The 17,500-nt window shown below is 43.1% G+C and overlaps 1 protein-coding gene across 1 annotated transcript in view; it reads right to left on the bottom strand.

Annotated features, from left to right (window-relative positions):
• lama2 (laminin, alpha 2) overlaps positions 1-17,500 on the bottom strand; it is a 207,320-nt gene that overhangs the window by 5,355 nt on the left and 184,465 nt on the right. The window contains 5 exon segments of the mRNA XM_080021184.1: positions 679-791; positions 4,536-4,604; positions 6,510-6,711; positions 11,206-11,382; positions 11,465-11,616. Coding sequence (XP_079877310.1) covers positions 679-791; positions 4,536-4,604; positions 6,510-6,711; positions 11,206-11,382; positions 11,465-11,616 — 713 coding nt within the window.

The raw sequence follows: 17,500 nt of genomic DNA, 5'->3' as shown, positions 1-17,500 counted from the left end.
TCCAGGTAAATGATGAATTGTTAAACTTCACCGTTATTTCATTTACAATTTCATATACACATAGACAATGTATCAGACTGTTTCCATGTGTCCTGGTATGTCCCTTCGGATGTGTCCAAATATGTTGAAATTAAAGATAAAACGTGTTCAAATGTGGCAAGAAGAGAATGAAACCGTGGGAAAGGGAAATTATCCTTTAAGGATAAACTGAAATTAAAAGAGGAAATTATCCAGTCTAAAATCTACTCAAAAAAGTGCAATTTATTTAGAAGTTTACTTGAACATAGTGTATTTTGGTAGAGTACTACAGTGTTTCAGCCATGTACTATCCTGTGTCGAGTCTAACGGCCACTTTATTCTTTCCACCTGTCAGCCAGTTTGTGGAAGAATAGAATATTTGTTTGTGGGCTGGGGATAGAACCAAGATATCTTCACTTATTTAACACCTATTGATTTATAGAAGCTGCTGTCTGGGTATTGACCTGTCAGGACTACTCACATGTGTGTGTGTGTGTGTGTGTGTGTGTGTGTGTGTGTGTGTGTTCTTAGTCGGTATTGAAACTGACTCCATTTACTGGAACTGGGATTTCACTGGAAATTCAACTGACTTTGAACTTAGTTTCTTCCTGGCATCAGATCTACTATCATAGCATAAACCTGGTATCTTCGCATACAAACCTTTCTCGCACTTTGGTGTCGTCGAAGGCAAAGCTCATGTGGCTGTTCTTGGTGAGTCCGAACTGATAGGCCTTCTGCAGGACGGCCGGAGCTACCGCGGAGCCACAGGAATCCTGGAGGATGAGGAGGGGGACGGCACTTGTCAACTCTAAAGACTCACAGGGTAACAGTATGTGGAAATGAGAATTTAGCATAAACAAGGTGGATACACAGTATAATCCGGTTTGTGACATACAAATGCAACCAAATCGGTCGGCATTCCCCTGCCACTATCTGCCATTTACTCCTTTGACTTTCCTCCAAAAACACTTTTTAGTGGTAATCCGTAAGATTATGTTGTTCCAAAATCCCATATTTGATACTCTATTTACCTGGCACTCTTTAAGAAATGGGAATTCTATGAATTTGCGTTATCCATGTGCTCCTCTACATGTGCTGATGACATTCTTGGTGGAATTATGGGATTTAGCGGTAGTGTAATCCACTGGACAACAATCTACTCAACTTAAGTACGCAGGTTCTTAAGTGGAAATGTTATGGATTTCCAATTTAAGTACAGTACCAATAATAAACTGATGAAAGGCATGGAAAAGATTAGCCCCACCACATGCTATAAAGGGATTGAAGGACGATAGAAGGGAGGAAATTATTGTTAATCTATTAAAACATATTTTAAACCTATGATGCATTTATGAGCACAACAGAAATGAGGTTGTTCAAATACCAAAGGTTGAGGTAAACTTAAAAAGAAGGACACGTTTTGGACCAAAAAAATTTGTGCTCAGAACAAGAAAAGAACAAATTGACGCGGTGATCTGGGTTCTTAGGGTGATTTCTGCGCCAGCCCCCGTGGCGAACTATGTAGTTTGTCGTTCTGAGAGCCCTTGTCGCGATTGGTCCAAATGCCATTGTGTCATGGCAGGAGACGGCCTTCAACCTCCCTTCCCAGGTCATTCAACCTCCTCCCTTTCCAGGTTCAACAAGCTTCTATTTTCCGGAGCCGCAACATTGGCAGCATGTTTTAAATACACCGTATCTCCTCAAATATAAACCGGTAAACAAGGTTTTTTTTCCTCCTCCAGAGCTGCACTGAGCGCACCACACGCATCCCGTGCCGATCCCCGTGTTTGTTTTTCTGTGTTTTTATTTTAGATCGACTGTTTTCGTTAGTTTCTACTCGTGTCATATGAAAATTATGAATAAAGGGACGTTCCGCCTTGGATCAGGACAGTGGATTGCGTAATGGAGAGAGAGGGATCTCTGGTCCACTGTGCGTTGCGGCCGTTGCTGTGTCTCCGAACAAAAAAAAAAAAGAAAAAAAAGAGTGCACTTTTTGAGGAAACTCCTCAACTCCTCTCGCTGTCACGTTCGTGGCTTCTTTCACCGCCGAGTTCTCCTTGAGTATCCTGCTGACGCTGTTCTGGGACATGTTCTGTGGTGGTTCTTAGGTCTGTTGTTCTTATGTCTTTTTAAGTCTGTCTTAAAAAGTTTCCCGCTTAACTATAACCCAAACAAAACCGTAGATGCTTCTGTTTGGGCTATTCATCTATCTATCTATCCATCCATCTATCCATCCATCCATCATCAATCAATGTGAAGTTCACCCACATACCACAACGTGTCAGTGTTGTAGCAAACATGCACCACTCGCCACCTCCTCATCCCTCCTCTCCTCCAAACGTGTTCTCTTCTGATTCCCTCTCGCTCCACAATTTGGGGTCCTCTCTTCCTGTTCTTCCCCTCATCTCCTCACCCCTTCTCACTCTTGCTCCTCTAATTCATTTTAATCTTTTTTTTTTTTTTTCTGTACCAACTCGCTTTCCACTTTCCGCTACGCGATAACGCATTTCCAGATCATCCCATCGACAGCTCTTCCCCTCTCCCAACTCTTACTTCCCCCCTCTCCCCTCCCTTTGTCCTCTCCTCCTCCTCCTGGTCCTATGTTATTCCTGTTATCTAGGCTGTGTATTACCACCAGTGTGAATAGCAGACTGAAGTTGGCGGTCTCACTTGTTTTTTTTTTGGTTTTCTCATCTTTGCCTCCGCTCCTCTCTTATTGGCTTTCCACCCAAGATGCACCACCCTTCCCACCCGTCTCCGACTCATCACAATGCTCCGTGACCTTGCTTTGTCACACTGGACAGTCCTACAACCCCCCCCCAATCCTCGCCCCAACATCATGCTGTCATCTCATCGCCTCTCCCTTTCCTCCCCCTCTACCTGCTACCTATTTTTTCCTTCTTCATCCAATTCAGCTCGAACAAAAGGGAGAGTTAGAAAATGTCCTACATTCCTCTCCCTTCACCCCCCCCGCCCCCCACCCCCACCCCCCACTCCACTCTTCTTGTACCTCTTTCCATTAGGCCAACAAAAAGACAGGCGTCGCTCCGTTTCAGAGCGACTGGCTCCAACCTCAAAACTCTCCCTCTCTCCTTCAACCTCCACCCTCTCTCCCTCTCTCCCATCCTGTCAAGCATCTTTCCATTAAGCTAACAATGGGGAGACACTCCTCTATTCAAAGTGACTTGCCTTTGGTTGGAGGTCACTTGTATAGAATCAGTAGTCATTCAGCCGGGCCCTCTCAGCCGTGCGTGCACACGTGTATGAGTGAGTGAGTGTGTGCGCGAGCTTGTGTGTGTGTGTGTGTGTGTGTGTGTGTGTGTGTGTGTGTGTGTGTGTGTGTGTATGTCTGTGTAGGCGATATAGCTTTCTTGTCGCTGTAGCCAAAACTTTATCTGAATGGCAAGCACCTGCCTCCCTTTTAGGAAGTGGTTTGATTTTTACATGTGCTAAAATGTAAAATCTTCCTTCAGTTAGTGAGCTTCTTTGAAGTAATTTGGCCAATTTCTTCAGCAAATACGAAGAAAAACTGTGTCTTTATCAAATTACAATGAAGGAATGGAAATTAATATTATACTGCGATGAATCAAAGAGCAGCATGTGACGCAAGACATACCTTTAGATATTGCAACACCATTTGTCGAGGATTGAATAAAACCTGACATACATAAATGTAACACAAAAAATATATTCATTCAGGGTCACGTGATTTCCTGTACATGGACGGCTTTTGTGGTTTGTCTACAGGCATCCGCAGCCTTTTAGTTTGTTTCTGCCTCATTCCTGTTCCCTTCTCTCCTCTCCTCTCCTTCCCTCTCCTCTCCTCTCATCTCTCCTCTTTCATCCTCTCATCTCTCCACTCTCCTCCTCTACCATCCACTCATCTCTCCCCTCTCCTCCACAATCACCCTCTCCTCTGTGAGAGCCCGGCAGAAGATAGTAGGTCACTAACCGTGCGTGCGGAACGAAAGCCCAAACAAACAGTTTTTTTTCCCAAGCCGAAAGCCATCGGCAAGGATTGTGTGATTCGAAAGTGACAGTTATAAAACACTTACTGAAAATTAAAGATATTAATGTATTTGCAGTCTTTATTAGTGGTGGATGGTGGTTGAAAGTCTATAGTCATAAAATACTTTTGAGTAGTCAAAAATTGACAAAACCCTATTTGAAAAACCCAATAAAACGAACTATAAACTAAATGATACCGTACCAATGCATTTTGACATCAATACTGAAGATAATGTCTAAATAGTTAAACAAAGCTGAAACGATTTATAATTTATATTTTGACAAATGGCAGCACAATTATCAATTACGAGGGTAAATTTGGATGTAAAAAAAGTCAAACATCTATCCTTTCAAATATAATAAAATAAAATAAAATATCCTTTCAATGAGACACATAATCACAGCTGTTTTAAGTAAATTGTTGAACCTAAATGCGCTTATATCAACTCCAACTTTCACCTGTGTATGCTAATGTTTTTCTATCCTTGTGTGAGTGTGTGAGTTTGTACCGTCTGCATGCTGGGTTCCACGGTGGTGGTGGGAGGGGCTGCAGCAGCAGGCAGGGTGGGCGTGGCCTCCTACAGGGTCACCAGGTGGTAGCAGGGGGGCGGAGCAGCAGGGTTAGTCACAGCCACACAGCCAATCAGACTGACCACACTTCTCATTCTCGGCATACATTGCCCAATCAGAGGCAGCAGGTGGCCAACAATGTCCCACGAAAAGTTGAGCGTTAACGCGTGCGGAAGGCTGCGTTTTGGATTACAGCTCCTTTATTTCTTTAATTGCAATTGATATATTTGAAAGAAATTGAAATTAGGGCGGCATGATATCATTTCAGCGTCAGCAGATAACCTACAGCACCGTGGCATAATATATTGTTGTAAAACTTCTGCCGCTGATTTGTGACATAGCAATAGAAATGGTATCAGGCTGCGCACACACACTTCTGTTTACATCCTGGACCATGGCTGACAGCAGCAAACGCTTGAACGTTTTTGTTTGTTTATACTAATATTTTTGCATTATTTATTTTAATTGTTTTGGTTTGTAATTGTTTTTGTTGATCATTAGAACGAGTAATTTTTATTCTTATAAATGAAGGGAAAAAGAAACCTTCCTGTCACAGTTGACAGTTTACTGATTATAGCCTAAATATGCCAAGAATACAGATATTATTTTTATTTTCTATGCAGATACACTCCCTTACAAAATCACCCCAATCATTATATAATGGGTAATTCTTTCCAAATAGAGCTATTCAAGTCATCTGGAGAAAATTCCTGTATTTTTTCATATCGCAGAAAAATAAATGTTGCAATGCCAGTTTTTCCAATGCCGTGCAGCCCTGATTGAAATTAATAACTGATGATAGAAGAAAAAAAAAAAATTTTCTCCTCCTTGACAAAAAGGAGAAGGAGCAGTTATTTCTGTGTACATTTCCAATCAACACCGGGCAATTTTCAGCCCCTCATGATTTTCTCCTGTCTTGTTACACTGCAATTGAAGAATATGAAGGAGTTGCAATTTCAAAAGACTCATTTCTTCTCTCGGGGAACAGTTGGAGGACAGTGTCATATCATTATTTAAAACAAGCAAAGGGATAATGCAAAGCTACTCCTGTTTTCCCAGTTTCCTTGCGAGTTAAATGCTTTGATTTGAAACTAAATAAAATGCTTACAAAAAACAAAACATCTTCTTCTTCTTCTTCTTGCATCAAAGAAGTTTGTTTGGGGAAAAACAAAGACTTTAACACCAGCCATTTTGTTGGTGACTTTTTGAAATTAACTTAAAAAAAGAGATTGAGTTCTGTTAAGTACTGTAACAGTAAGAAAATCCTCCCAACACAAAAATGTTTCTTGTATTTAAATACCATGAACTACTATAACGTCTATGTACTCTGAAGTGTGATGTATATACAGTAACCACCATCCAGCGGTGTAGTTAAGCTGCTAACTGATAACACATGACTTCTTTAGGACCTTATATTGCCGAGCAGATGAACTACAGCTCGCCTATTTTTACGTCGGGGGTTAAGAACCGAATGACAAACTGCTGCTCACCCGTCTCATAGGCGCAGCGGCTAAATTCCAACCCGGAGAGTTATTTACGCATAAACAGTGCTGCGGAGTCTGCCGAGCGTAGCCCCGTGGCTTTGTGCTGCGTGAGAGGTGTAGCGCTCCGGCACAAGGCTAAAGGTGCCATAAAGCACGGTTAATGGGCTGTAGCGCTGCAGCGTGATGAAGCACTAAGCAAACAGAGAGAGGCCATGCTTGCACTATATCACAGCGAAATAGGAGCGTACAATAACTGGCGGAGAGTGATGGTAGTGTAGGTGTATGCTTACTGTATTGTCTATACAGGTACTGAATGTGTGTATGTGGAGTGGAATTTGTATAACAATGAACTCCTCAAAGTATCACTTATCCAACTACATGTAGAACATTACCCATGCTTTCACTGCGAGCCCTTACTTCAACACTTACAGTACGGTCCCCTGACGGTGGTGTGACAACCGGAGGGGCTGGGGTCTGGGCGGGAGCAGGGTCCACCTTTTTCTTCTCCTCCTCCTCAGGTTCCTCGGTGACCGGTGGCAGGACCGGTACCAGGGGCGGGGCAGGGGCCAGGTTCGGGCACCGCCCAATGTCGGCATTCTCAAAGGACACAGACTCTGAGAAATCTGAGAGGCTGGGGGTGGGGGTGCGGGGTTAAATAGACAGACGGAGTTTCTAAAGATATCTTCAATGTGAATGTGAACTGTGATTCTGTGATATACATCATTTGTTCTCAGGTCTCCCCTGTAAAAAATATGTTAATCTCTGTAAGAGTACCTGACTAAATAAACTTTATCAATAATAATAATAATAATAATAATAATAACAATAATAAAAATAATAATAAATATAGCTGCAGGCAGCCCAGTTTAGTCATGTTAGGTATATATTACATTTTTCCGGGTTCTCTGAAACGCTGCACGATTTTCCAATTTACATTGAGCGGCGCAGCACATTGGCTTCACTCTCGTCTCCTGGTTGCTCGTCTCGCAGAGCAACCAGGTCCAATGTGGTCTACACAGCAAACAGACTGTGTTTATTTACAACAAGGGCAAAAGAGATAAAATATCAAATGAAAAACCCAGCCGACTTCAAGCAGGTAAGACACACGCTCACACACACACACACACACACACACACGCGCACACCCACGCGTGCGCAGTTTGCAATCACCACCGACCGAGTCTACACCACGCACCTCGCACTTGTGCCACCTTGTGGCTCTGGGTGCACGACCAGAGGCACAACCTGCTCTTATATAACAAATAGGATGATGACGTCACAAAGTGTCTCACTCCACAAACTCCAAACACCACCCAATCAGAAGTTGTCGAACCTTGGCATATCGGCGATGTCCGGTTAATCAGGTCCGGACATTGTCCAGAGTTGCCCTTTCACACATGCAGCACACATATGGAAATTGTCTGCCAGGCGCATATACACCTACTGGAAAAACACAAACACACACACACACACACAGTGGGGTGTAGTGTGTTTGTCAACTCGCTGTCAGAGCTGAGAGAGCAAGCTGAGTGTAGCTGGTACTGGATAATAAATAGTTATTTGGCCTCATTTTTTAATCATTTTTGGCCTGGCGGGCTGATACATACAAACAAAAATCCCCATCGTTTCGAGACATCCTGGGAAAGATCTCTGTTCATCCCAAACACATTTTCTATCTTTCCCCGGGACGACAGGATGCTGTTAGTCTTGAGCCCTCCTCGGGTTGTTTACATGGGTTGTCTGGGAACGCTATGCAGTCCAAGTGGCTGGACGATAATGACTTCCAAGAAGTGAAGCTTGGACTTATATAACTTGGAATGATGATGTCACAATTTCTGCTCCAAATGTAGATCCATATTAATCAAACTCAAACGACAAGACTTCTGAAACGTCCCGGTTCAAGTTCAAGTTCAAGAGATTATTTGTCACATACATACAGGCGGCCGCAAGAGGCGGCGCCGCAATCGTGATTCTGGGTTCTATAATAAGGGTAAACAAATCTGACAGATTGGTGGAGATATCATTACCAAGGTATCTAATATGCCTGTAATGACAGTTAACCCTTGTATTATGACCCCTGACGGTGCCAGGGGTCCCGAGAGAGAGAGCACATCACCAGGGGTCCCGGTGATAAGGGAGGTGAAATGTGACCTGTGACCTATGTAGGGGAACCAAATGGTCAACATTGTCTTATACAGTATATTGTAGTTTAGTTCAGCATAGCATCACTTATAGTTCGCATCCCACACTGACATCAATTCGCATTTGATCAACAGAGAAATTGCTGACATCAAATAACGTCTCTGATGTTGTTTTTGAGCGGGAGGAAAGGGAAACGCAATGAGGATGAGGTGACATCTACTCACCCACTTCCAAGATAAACATGGAGAAGGTGCCAATGACCTGCCATAACCTCAGTCCCCAGAAGACCACTGTCTCCGAGTTGACGGGATCAGGTTCTCACAAGATCATAACGGTGTCTGTGCGTTCTGCCGTTGTCGTGTTTGAGATACCTTTATTCTGAAAATGCAGCCCTGAGGACTGGACCACTAATAAAAATAAAAAATATAGCTGCAGGCAGCAATACATGGGGTCCATTATCGCCACCAATTACAAATTTTCGAGTTCCCATGGAACATAGCATCAGTTTGTGCTGTCGCTCCACTTTACATCAGCATTACATCTAAAACAAGTTACATTTTCAGAGTTTCCAAGGAACACATCATCGACTCACGTAATGACGTGGTTGAGTTATCAGAGTCCTGATGACACGCAGAATTACTAATACAAGGATACCCTTGTTGCGTGTTATGACTTTACCCTCAAAATGGCGGCTGTCTACTACCTGTAGTCCACAGAGTCCTGCCTCACAGTGTCTTTGTGGAAGGAAATCACTGTGTGGACGTTCCCAACAACACTGCATGTCCCTCAGAGACATTTCATCAACTTTTTAGACTTTTGTGACACAATTCAGACGCATTGCTATGGAGCTGCAAGCAAACTCCATGTGTGAGGACACAAGCACGGAATATGTTTTGGACTCCTTCAGTTTGCGTGTTACGACTGGCATGAATGCCCCAGGAGGGACACGGTACAAAAAGGGCAAAAGAATAAAATATCAAACGAAATGCCCCACCAACGTTAAGCAGGAAAGACAATACACACGCACACGCTCACACACGCTCACACACACACACACACACACGCACACAAACACACACACACGCGCGCAGTTTGTTCTGGTTCCTGCTCCGTATGCGGATCGATTTGGATGAAACTTGAACCACGAGACAACCAACCACAAGATGTCTGCGGGGTCCCAGTTCTAAAAAGAGACCTCAGCCGTGTCTGTATCTGCAGCGATTGTCCTGTTCCAGTGCCAAGTGCCAAGAGTGCCAAGGAGAAGGAAAAGAATAAGAATCCGAACAATAACAATAGGGTTCCATCCCTACGGGATCGACGCCTAATAATAGGAGGGTTGGTGTGCGTGCGTTTATCCATGTGTGGTGAGTGGGCTGATGAGGTACATCAGTTTAGATGAGTGACAACCAACACACACACACAGATGCACGCACGCACACACACACACACACACAGAAGCACGCACACACACACACACACACACACACACACACACACACACACACACACACACACACACACACACACGGTGGGGAGGGATGTCAGCGGTTGAGTTATGAATGTGTTTATGACATTGGACAGCTCTATTACAGCTGCTGCTGTTAAGAAAGACACTGGGTCTGTCTTTATTATTATCATCATCATCATCATCTTCATCTTGTCTCAACATGCCTTTGCAGTCTGCGTATATATCTTTATTATAGCAGGGTGGAAACGTGGTGCAATGTTGCTATGTTTGGGTTTCGATAGTAGACTTGAGACTTTATGTCCATGTAGATTAGAAAAGTCACCGCATTATTTTCATCATAATTGTTGAATAATAATAAATAAGATGTTGGTGTTGACCACCAACTATAATGTGTTTTATACCTTACACCTTTTTACACACTTATAAACACTGTTTTTCTGTTCAGTCACACATTTGTAGTTACTACCGTATCACTACTTTATACTACTTTCTTACTACTTCCTTACTACTTTATTACCACCTTATGCCCCTTTCCCACTGCACCAAAAACCTGGTGACAACCACTAACATCCAGCATTTTTTCATCAGTGGTAAAGGAAAAACCTGGGTCTCAGTCCGTGGTCAAATGACCCTGCAATAGACACTGGTTTCAATTGGCCCCACCTCCGATCAAATCCGATATGAACAGGATACCCAGGTCGACCCGCTAATTTTGGCCCCTTTACTTGTGCGATGGGACGTGTGTTGGAGTACCGGACGTTGGCAGGTTAATAGACAGGAATATCCGTGTATCATTTGATCGTTTCATATCCCATTTAGAATCCAAAATCAAAATCATAACTTATTGACTTTTTTTTCCACATGGGGGACCAAAAAATGTTTGTAGGTTGGTGTCGGGATCGCACTGCGGGGAGCACAGTGGAGAACCTCCAAGCTCCCCACCAGGCTCCGAGCCACTCCAGCACCGCCCCAAACCGGTCCCCACTCCCCGCCGCCAACGGACTGGTGTGCAACCCGACCGGTGCGCGAGTGCTCCTTGCTGCTTCTATGTAGTGTTGGGTCGTTCATGAACGATCCGTTTCTTTTGAACGGCTCGAAATATTTTTCTCTCAAGTTTTACAGTTTTATGTCGTTGTTTGTTCAAGTTGATGTCTCCTCTACTGTTTTATTCCCAATCACACTGGAACCATGACATGCCTCTTTTCTGACGTGTTCTGGACATTGAACATGACACACCAGAAAAAAAACTGCATTTCTACTGGCAGTGGGAAAGGAGTCAATCGACTCAAATTAGTGGGTTTAATTTGTAAACCCGCTCATTTTGGTGTGATACGGAATTATCACTACTTTATTACTACATTACTTTTGATCACGTTAAGGTAGATTAGAATAATGTTAAATGTAACATTGATTGTCTGGTATTACTACCTTCTTACTACTTTATTACTACGTTATTACTACTTTAGTTTAGAGTAGGTTTGGGTGGATTAGAATAATGTTTCCTGTTTTCCTTACATTGCATTGATCATGAGGTTCCAGATGCATCCTTGGAAGGGAACGTTGACCCTGTTGGAGCTTTGCTCCACTTCCGCAGGGATCCCCCCGAGGAAGAGGCGCTGCAGGCTTATGGGCTGGTCATTGGGAAGACTGCCCTCCTTCTTGGTCTCCTCGTCCACCTGCACCGCAAACATCCTGAAAGCGCACAACAATAGAATTAATACATTAATTATAACACAAACACACACTTGTGCCCATGCACCCGGACCTACTATACCTCCCCGGCAGTCTCTCGATGCGCAGCGAGTGCTCTCTCCCATCGTGCAGAATGCCCTGGTCAGCCCGGCAGACCACGCGACGTGGGTTATGGCTTCCTGTGAACACCAAGACCTCCAGAGAGCCTTTGTTCAGCATCACCGACAAGTAGGGCTACAGCGGAGGGGAAAATGGTTTTGTGTTGACATCGCATGTTGACAATGCAGGGGAACAGTGTTGATGCATGGATGGAAGGATAGAAGGATGAATGAGTGTGCCTATGCTACTTAAAATGTATCATAAATAATATAGTTCATCTACTATATGTAAGTTATCTTTTTTTAACTAATCAGTATATTTCCCCCTTTCTGGATATCACTCAATACTGAAATATGGGTTATAATTATATAGGATCAAAATCACTAAATTATAAAATGATTACAATTCGGCAACCAAAAGCCGATGCATGAATGCCACTTCTAGTACTTACTATAAGTCTAAGTATAATAATAAGTTATTTTGGATGAAAGTTTCACTCAAATGTAAATACAAATGGATAAACTAGACCAATATAAAGATTTCTGAGGGAGGATTGATATGCAAAGAGAAGTAAATATTGATAGAAAGAAGCCTTTATTTAGCTTGCTTGCAGAAAATGTGTTGTGCGTGGCTGAATGTATAGTATGTATGTGGCTATGAATATAAATATAATACACACAAGCACACACACACACACACACACACACACACACACACACACACACACACACACACACACACACACACACACACACACACACACACACACACACACACACACACACAAGTAACAAATGTACTATACCTTGTGCCCATACCTCCTAACCATCCCTTACATAAATCACAAAGGTGCAAAAACAACAACAATAAATACAGTGTAAATAGGAAAGAAGCGGAGGAGGGAACAAGGGAACACTGGAAAACGGTTGTCTGTGGCACACACACATACACATAACATTTCATAAGAATCAAGATATTGAAAAAATAAAACTATAAACAATGCTTTACTTGTCTGCCACAATAATGTAATGTCTTTGAATTGAAATATCTTCATTTGGAGGCTTATTTGGGGGATCATTTTGATTAATTCAATTAATGAATTACAGATCATGTAATTCATTGGATTACAATTTTTTATTGATTGACAGCCCATATATATATAAATATATACAGTAGATACAGTATACATATATACGGTATATACAGTATACATATATGGTATATACAATATACTTATATACGGTATACACACAGTATAGGAGAAGGGAGGTGAAGAAAGGAGAGGAGAGGCAGGTAAAGGATAACTACAGTAGCAATGACAGGAACGGAGTCAAGAGGATAATGAAGGGAGAGATGAGAGGGCAGAGAGCATAGCCAGGGATGGAGAACGGGAGGGACAGAAAGAGAGAGGGAGAGAGAGAGAGGGAGGTAGGCAAGGATATATGGCAGGGAGCAACGGTTGCCGGGTCAGGCTAATTTGAATTTTAATTCACTGGGTGCCAGAGGGCGAAGTGGGAGACAATTTACCACCTGAAAATGGAATTTCAATTTGGGGTCGGGGGAGAAATTGAACTGAGATGTAACTACAGCATGCCTCTCGCTGCCGTGTCTCGCAAGCGCGCACACACACACACACACACACACACACACACACACACACACACACACACACACACACACACACACACACACACACACACACACACACACACACACACACACACACACCACACTCTCCTTCACCCCCGCTCCAATCCTATTCCCTTTTGAAGTCTATGATTTGGAAAAAATGAAATAAAAAATGAAACCCCCTATGGTTATGAATTGGTGGTCGTCGTTAAAAACACACTCTCTCTCTCCCATATTCTAAACTGTTATTTCTAAACACACGTGTCATCCATTCAATGAATTTCAGAAAATTGCTCAATCTTTACGGGAAGAAATCATTCACGCTGGCAAAGAAAACCTCAACCATCTACCAAGCCAATTTTAATCCAAATTATAAGTGACTGAAAAAATAAAATAAAATAAAAAAACTTATTTCAATTTTCTTTTTTGCTCCACACAATTGACAAGTTGACTTTTGGTGCCGACTCGGCCGTGTCTCCCCTTCTACAGTAAACAGTATAGTATAGACACTAAATCATATATAACTGATCTTATAAAAAGGGATCCATCTGACAAAAAGGGCCCCAAAGACAAAAATCTTATGAAATGGCGTGCGTGCGCTAATGCGTCTACAATTGAGGGTCCTTGATATGAAAAAGGTTGAGAATCACCAGTCTAGAAAGTGGACCCTTCGGCACGCTTTCACAGACAGGGTTTAATCTAAATCAGGACTAAAATAATCCTAAAATTTATATGGAAAAATGCTTTTCTGAGACGTTGCTTAATTTAAGATGAATTTAGTGCTAGACTAGAAAGTCCTTGACTAAACCTAATGAAGGACTAGTCAGCTCCTTCAGTCTGCTCTTGGTGCTGGTCTTAGTCCAGATCAACCTAGTCGACCTGGAGGCCACGCCCATGAATCCAAAAATGAACCTGCCCTGGCCAGGTTTAATTTAAGCCTTCACTTAGACCTAGATTAGCTCTAATCTTCCTTCAGGAAATAAAGATTTCTTTAAACCAAGCCTAGGGCAAGTCTTAGACTATTTTAAACCAAGACTGAGAAAGGCCATTTCCATTAGACCAGATTAAAAGTGTGATTTAGTCTAAGATTATGTACTAGCCTTGAAGTAGTAGACAGGATGAGGTGTGGAGGTGTCTATACAGTTATGTGGAATATGTTTTTTAAAGACTGGATTTCTTGCCCTTGAGCCGCCACATATCTGGTGCAAGTCTAACTCTCAGACCAAGTGTATGGGCTTTTTGAACCAAATGCAACGCATTTGTAAAAGGTGTTGCCAGAATGGACTATTTTTCTTAGCGCTCACTAAGCAACAGGAAAAAATCAGGAAAATTCACAAGGAACAAAAACGTAAATGAGAACGTCATCATATTTCATTGTTCCAGAAGGGAATCGTTACCTTGAAATCTCTAGTACTGTTTAATAAGCGTTTATATTTTCATACCTTCATGTATTTAATAAAAATGTGTTTGTCTTCCGAATGTGAAATAATCAGAAAAAGTTTATTCCAGCAGGTACTTTTTACATGTGAGAGGAATTTGTCACAGTGAGGACTGGCACATTTCTAATACTCATCTTCCAACGATTAGTATTAACAAATGTTTAACAGTCTGAAGAAATTCCAAATTAAATAATAAATAACACTGCAGGCAGAAGCAATACACAGGGTCCAGTTTAGTCATGTTAGGTAGTCTGTTACAGGTTGTCTATTACAGGTATTACAGGTTCCGTAAAACACATCGTTTTATATCAACCCCAAATTTCCCAATTCTTCAATCTCAAGTGTTAGGCTTAGGGTTCGGGTTTGAGACCAGTTGAACATAATCGATATATAACCAAATTATTTGTCTATAAGATTATAGTTTTTCGGGGTTTTGTGTAATGTAGCAGCGAGTTCTTTTTAAGAGTTTCCATTAAACACAGCATCCGCAAGGCGCAAGGCGCTGGATGTGAATGACTTCCGAGAGACGAAGCTTGGACTTAAATGTTGGATGATGATGTTACAAAGCGCCCGCTCCTCAAACTAATCAAGTCAAGCATTCTTCAACTACCGGTACATCTGCAACAGTCTTTTTTTACTAATTTCTGCTCCAAATGTACATCTAAATTGATCAAACTTGAACCGCAAGACAGACAGGTCCCAGTTCCAACGAGGCCTCAACCGTTTCACTTTTGGCCCGAGAAAAGACAAGAAGATTATTAATAATAATAATAAAAATCCTGTATAAAGTATACAGTCAAATAAAAATGAAAACTAAAATAGCCAAATATACACATATAGACAATAATTACAAAACAGAAATAGTCAAATATATAAAAGTATACAGAATATACAAATATGATTCTAGGCACGCATAAGTTATATAGGTTTAAGGGTGTAATGCGTTTTGTATATTGTATGCATATTGTATGAAAGTAAGAACGGTGTTGGTATTACCACAGTTTTATTTTGATTGTAACCGGTTTAGGAACGTTTTTAAGGCCTGTCAATCATTGTTACAAGCAATGAATCTAATAGAGCGAAAGGCTTTGTCCTCCATGATCTCTCTCTCTCTCTCTCTCTCTCTCTCTCTCTCTCTCGTACCCTCCTCCTTTCTTTCTTTCCTCCCTCCCTCTCTCCCTCCCTCCTTCTCTGGGCGCAGCGCTACCATCGCTCTTCTCGTCCCTTGCTCCCCATTCTCTCCCTTTCCTCTTCCTCCCTCCGTTCTTTTTCCCTGCATCTCTCCTGCTTCCTCTCTTTTTTTGATCTATCCTCACCTCTCTTCCTTCACATCATTTCATCCCTTCTCCCATCATTTTTGTCCCAATCTTTGTTTTTCTTTCCTTATAGCAATGCTCCTTCCCATGTCAACTCTCTCCCTCTCTCTGTCTGCACTGCTTTGTACGGACTACAAAAAGGAGTTTTAGAGCTGTTGATTTTCAAACCCAGTCCTACTGCGTGCCAGGCAGATCTATTAAGGACCATTTGTTTTTAATTGAGGGATTTGTTTGACCTGTGTAATTTCAATAACATCGATGTCGGTATTTTATCCCTTGATCAGGATAAGCTCTCGACCGTGTGGACCATGGCTTTTTATTTTCAACCTTGAAGGCATTTGGATTTTGGGAAGCTCCTTTACAGGGGAGCATCCTGCATGATCAAGGTGGGTGGGGGGTTGAGCCATCCACTCCCAGTACAGAGAGGGATAAGACAGGGCTGTCCCATGTCTGGGCAACTCTACTCCCTTGCTATAGAATCTCTTCTGCACATTTTAAGAAATAGGCTGAGTGGGCTCTCCCTACCGGGGCCGCCGCTGGTCATCTCCGCTTACGCAGATGATGACAATGTTTTCATTACCAACCAGGATGATGTCCGGAGGTTAGTGGCTTGCTAAGGGATGTATCAGACGGCCTCGTCTACTAAGGTAAACTGGGAAAAAAGCGAGGCCTTGCAAGTGGGGAGGTGGGAGGGGAAGACGACTCCCAAGATACCAGGGGGCCTGAGGTGGGAAAAGAGGGAATGAAGGTTTTGTGGGCATTTTTGGGCTCGGAGCAGTACCAGATGCAGAACTGGGAGGGTGTGGTGGAGAGGGTGTGTGCCAGATTGTCCAGGTGGAAATGGCTGCTACCCCAGTTGTCCTACAGGGAAAGGGTACTCATTGACGTTGCATCCAGGGTCACGGCATTCCGCCTCCAAATGGCGCAGAGGCTGTTGTACGGTTGTGGACTGCGTTGACACAGCTGTTCCTGCTGCAGACCGAGGGGATGGACTTAACAGGGCTGACTCCCTTCTATCAGTCAGTGCTGCAGTCATGGCAGGTTTTTAAGGTCCACCGTGACACCACGATTACCCCTGTGATGTGGCTGTTTGGGGAGCCTTAGTCTGGGAACCCACTGCTGGACTCCGGGCTCCTTTCCTCCTCCAGCCTGCGCTCCAGCTTGCACAGGGCTGGGTGCCTCAAGTTAGGTCATCTGCTGAAGTCATCCGTGGAGCAGCTCATCGAGACAACAGGCATCAGATCCTCCAGACTGCTGCACAGGTGGATGAAGTCCGTGCTTCCCTGCCGGTGTCCCATAGGGCTTTTATGGAGAACTGTACTCTGTCTGACCAATGGGACGGTGAGTGCGAGTATGTGTGTCTTTCGCTAACGGTCTCTCTGGCTGTGAAGTGGGAGGAGGAGCAGGATAGCCTCCTGACCTTTGCTACTCCCAAGCTGAGGGGGTTTGAGGCACTGGGCAAGAAAGCCGCCTACTACACTTGTGTCAAAGTGGCACACCTACGCTTTCTGGCAGGGGTGCAGCTGTCGGGGTGGAGCCGGGAGCATCCCCTACTGGCTGCTGGCGATCTCTGTATAAGCCCCCGTTGACAAATGGCTGGGCGACCTCCAGTGGAGGATTGTGCATGGGTGATAG

The sequence above is a fragment of the Zeus faber genome (genome assembly GCF_960531495.2).
Source record: "Zeus faber genome assembly, chromosome: 2".
In the NCBI taxonomy this organism is placed as follows: domain Eukaryota; kingdom Metazoa; phylum Chordata; class Actinopteri; order Zeiformes; family Zeidae; genus Zeus; species Zeus faber.
Note: the sequence above shows the minus strand (reverse complement) of the source record. Positions and strands in the feature narration are given on the sequence as shown.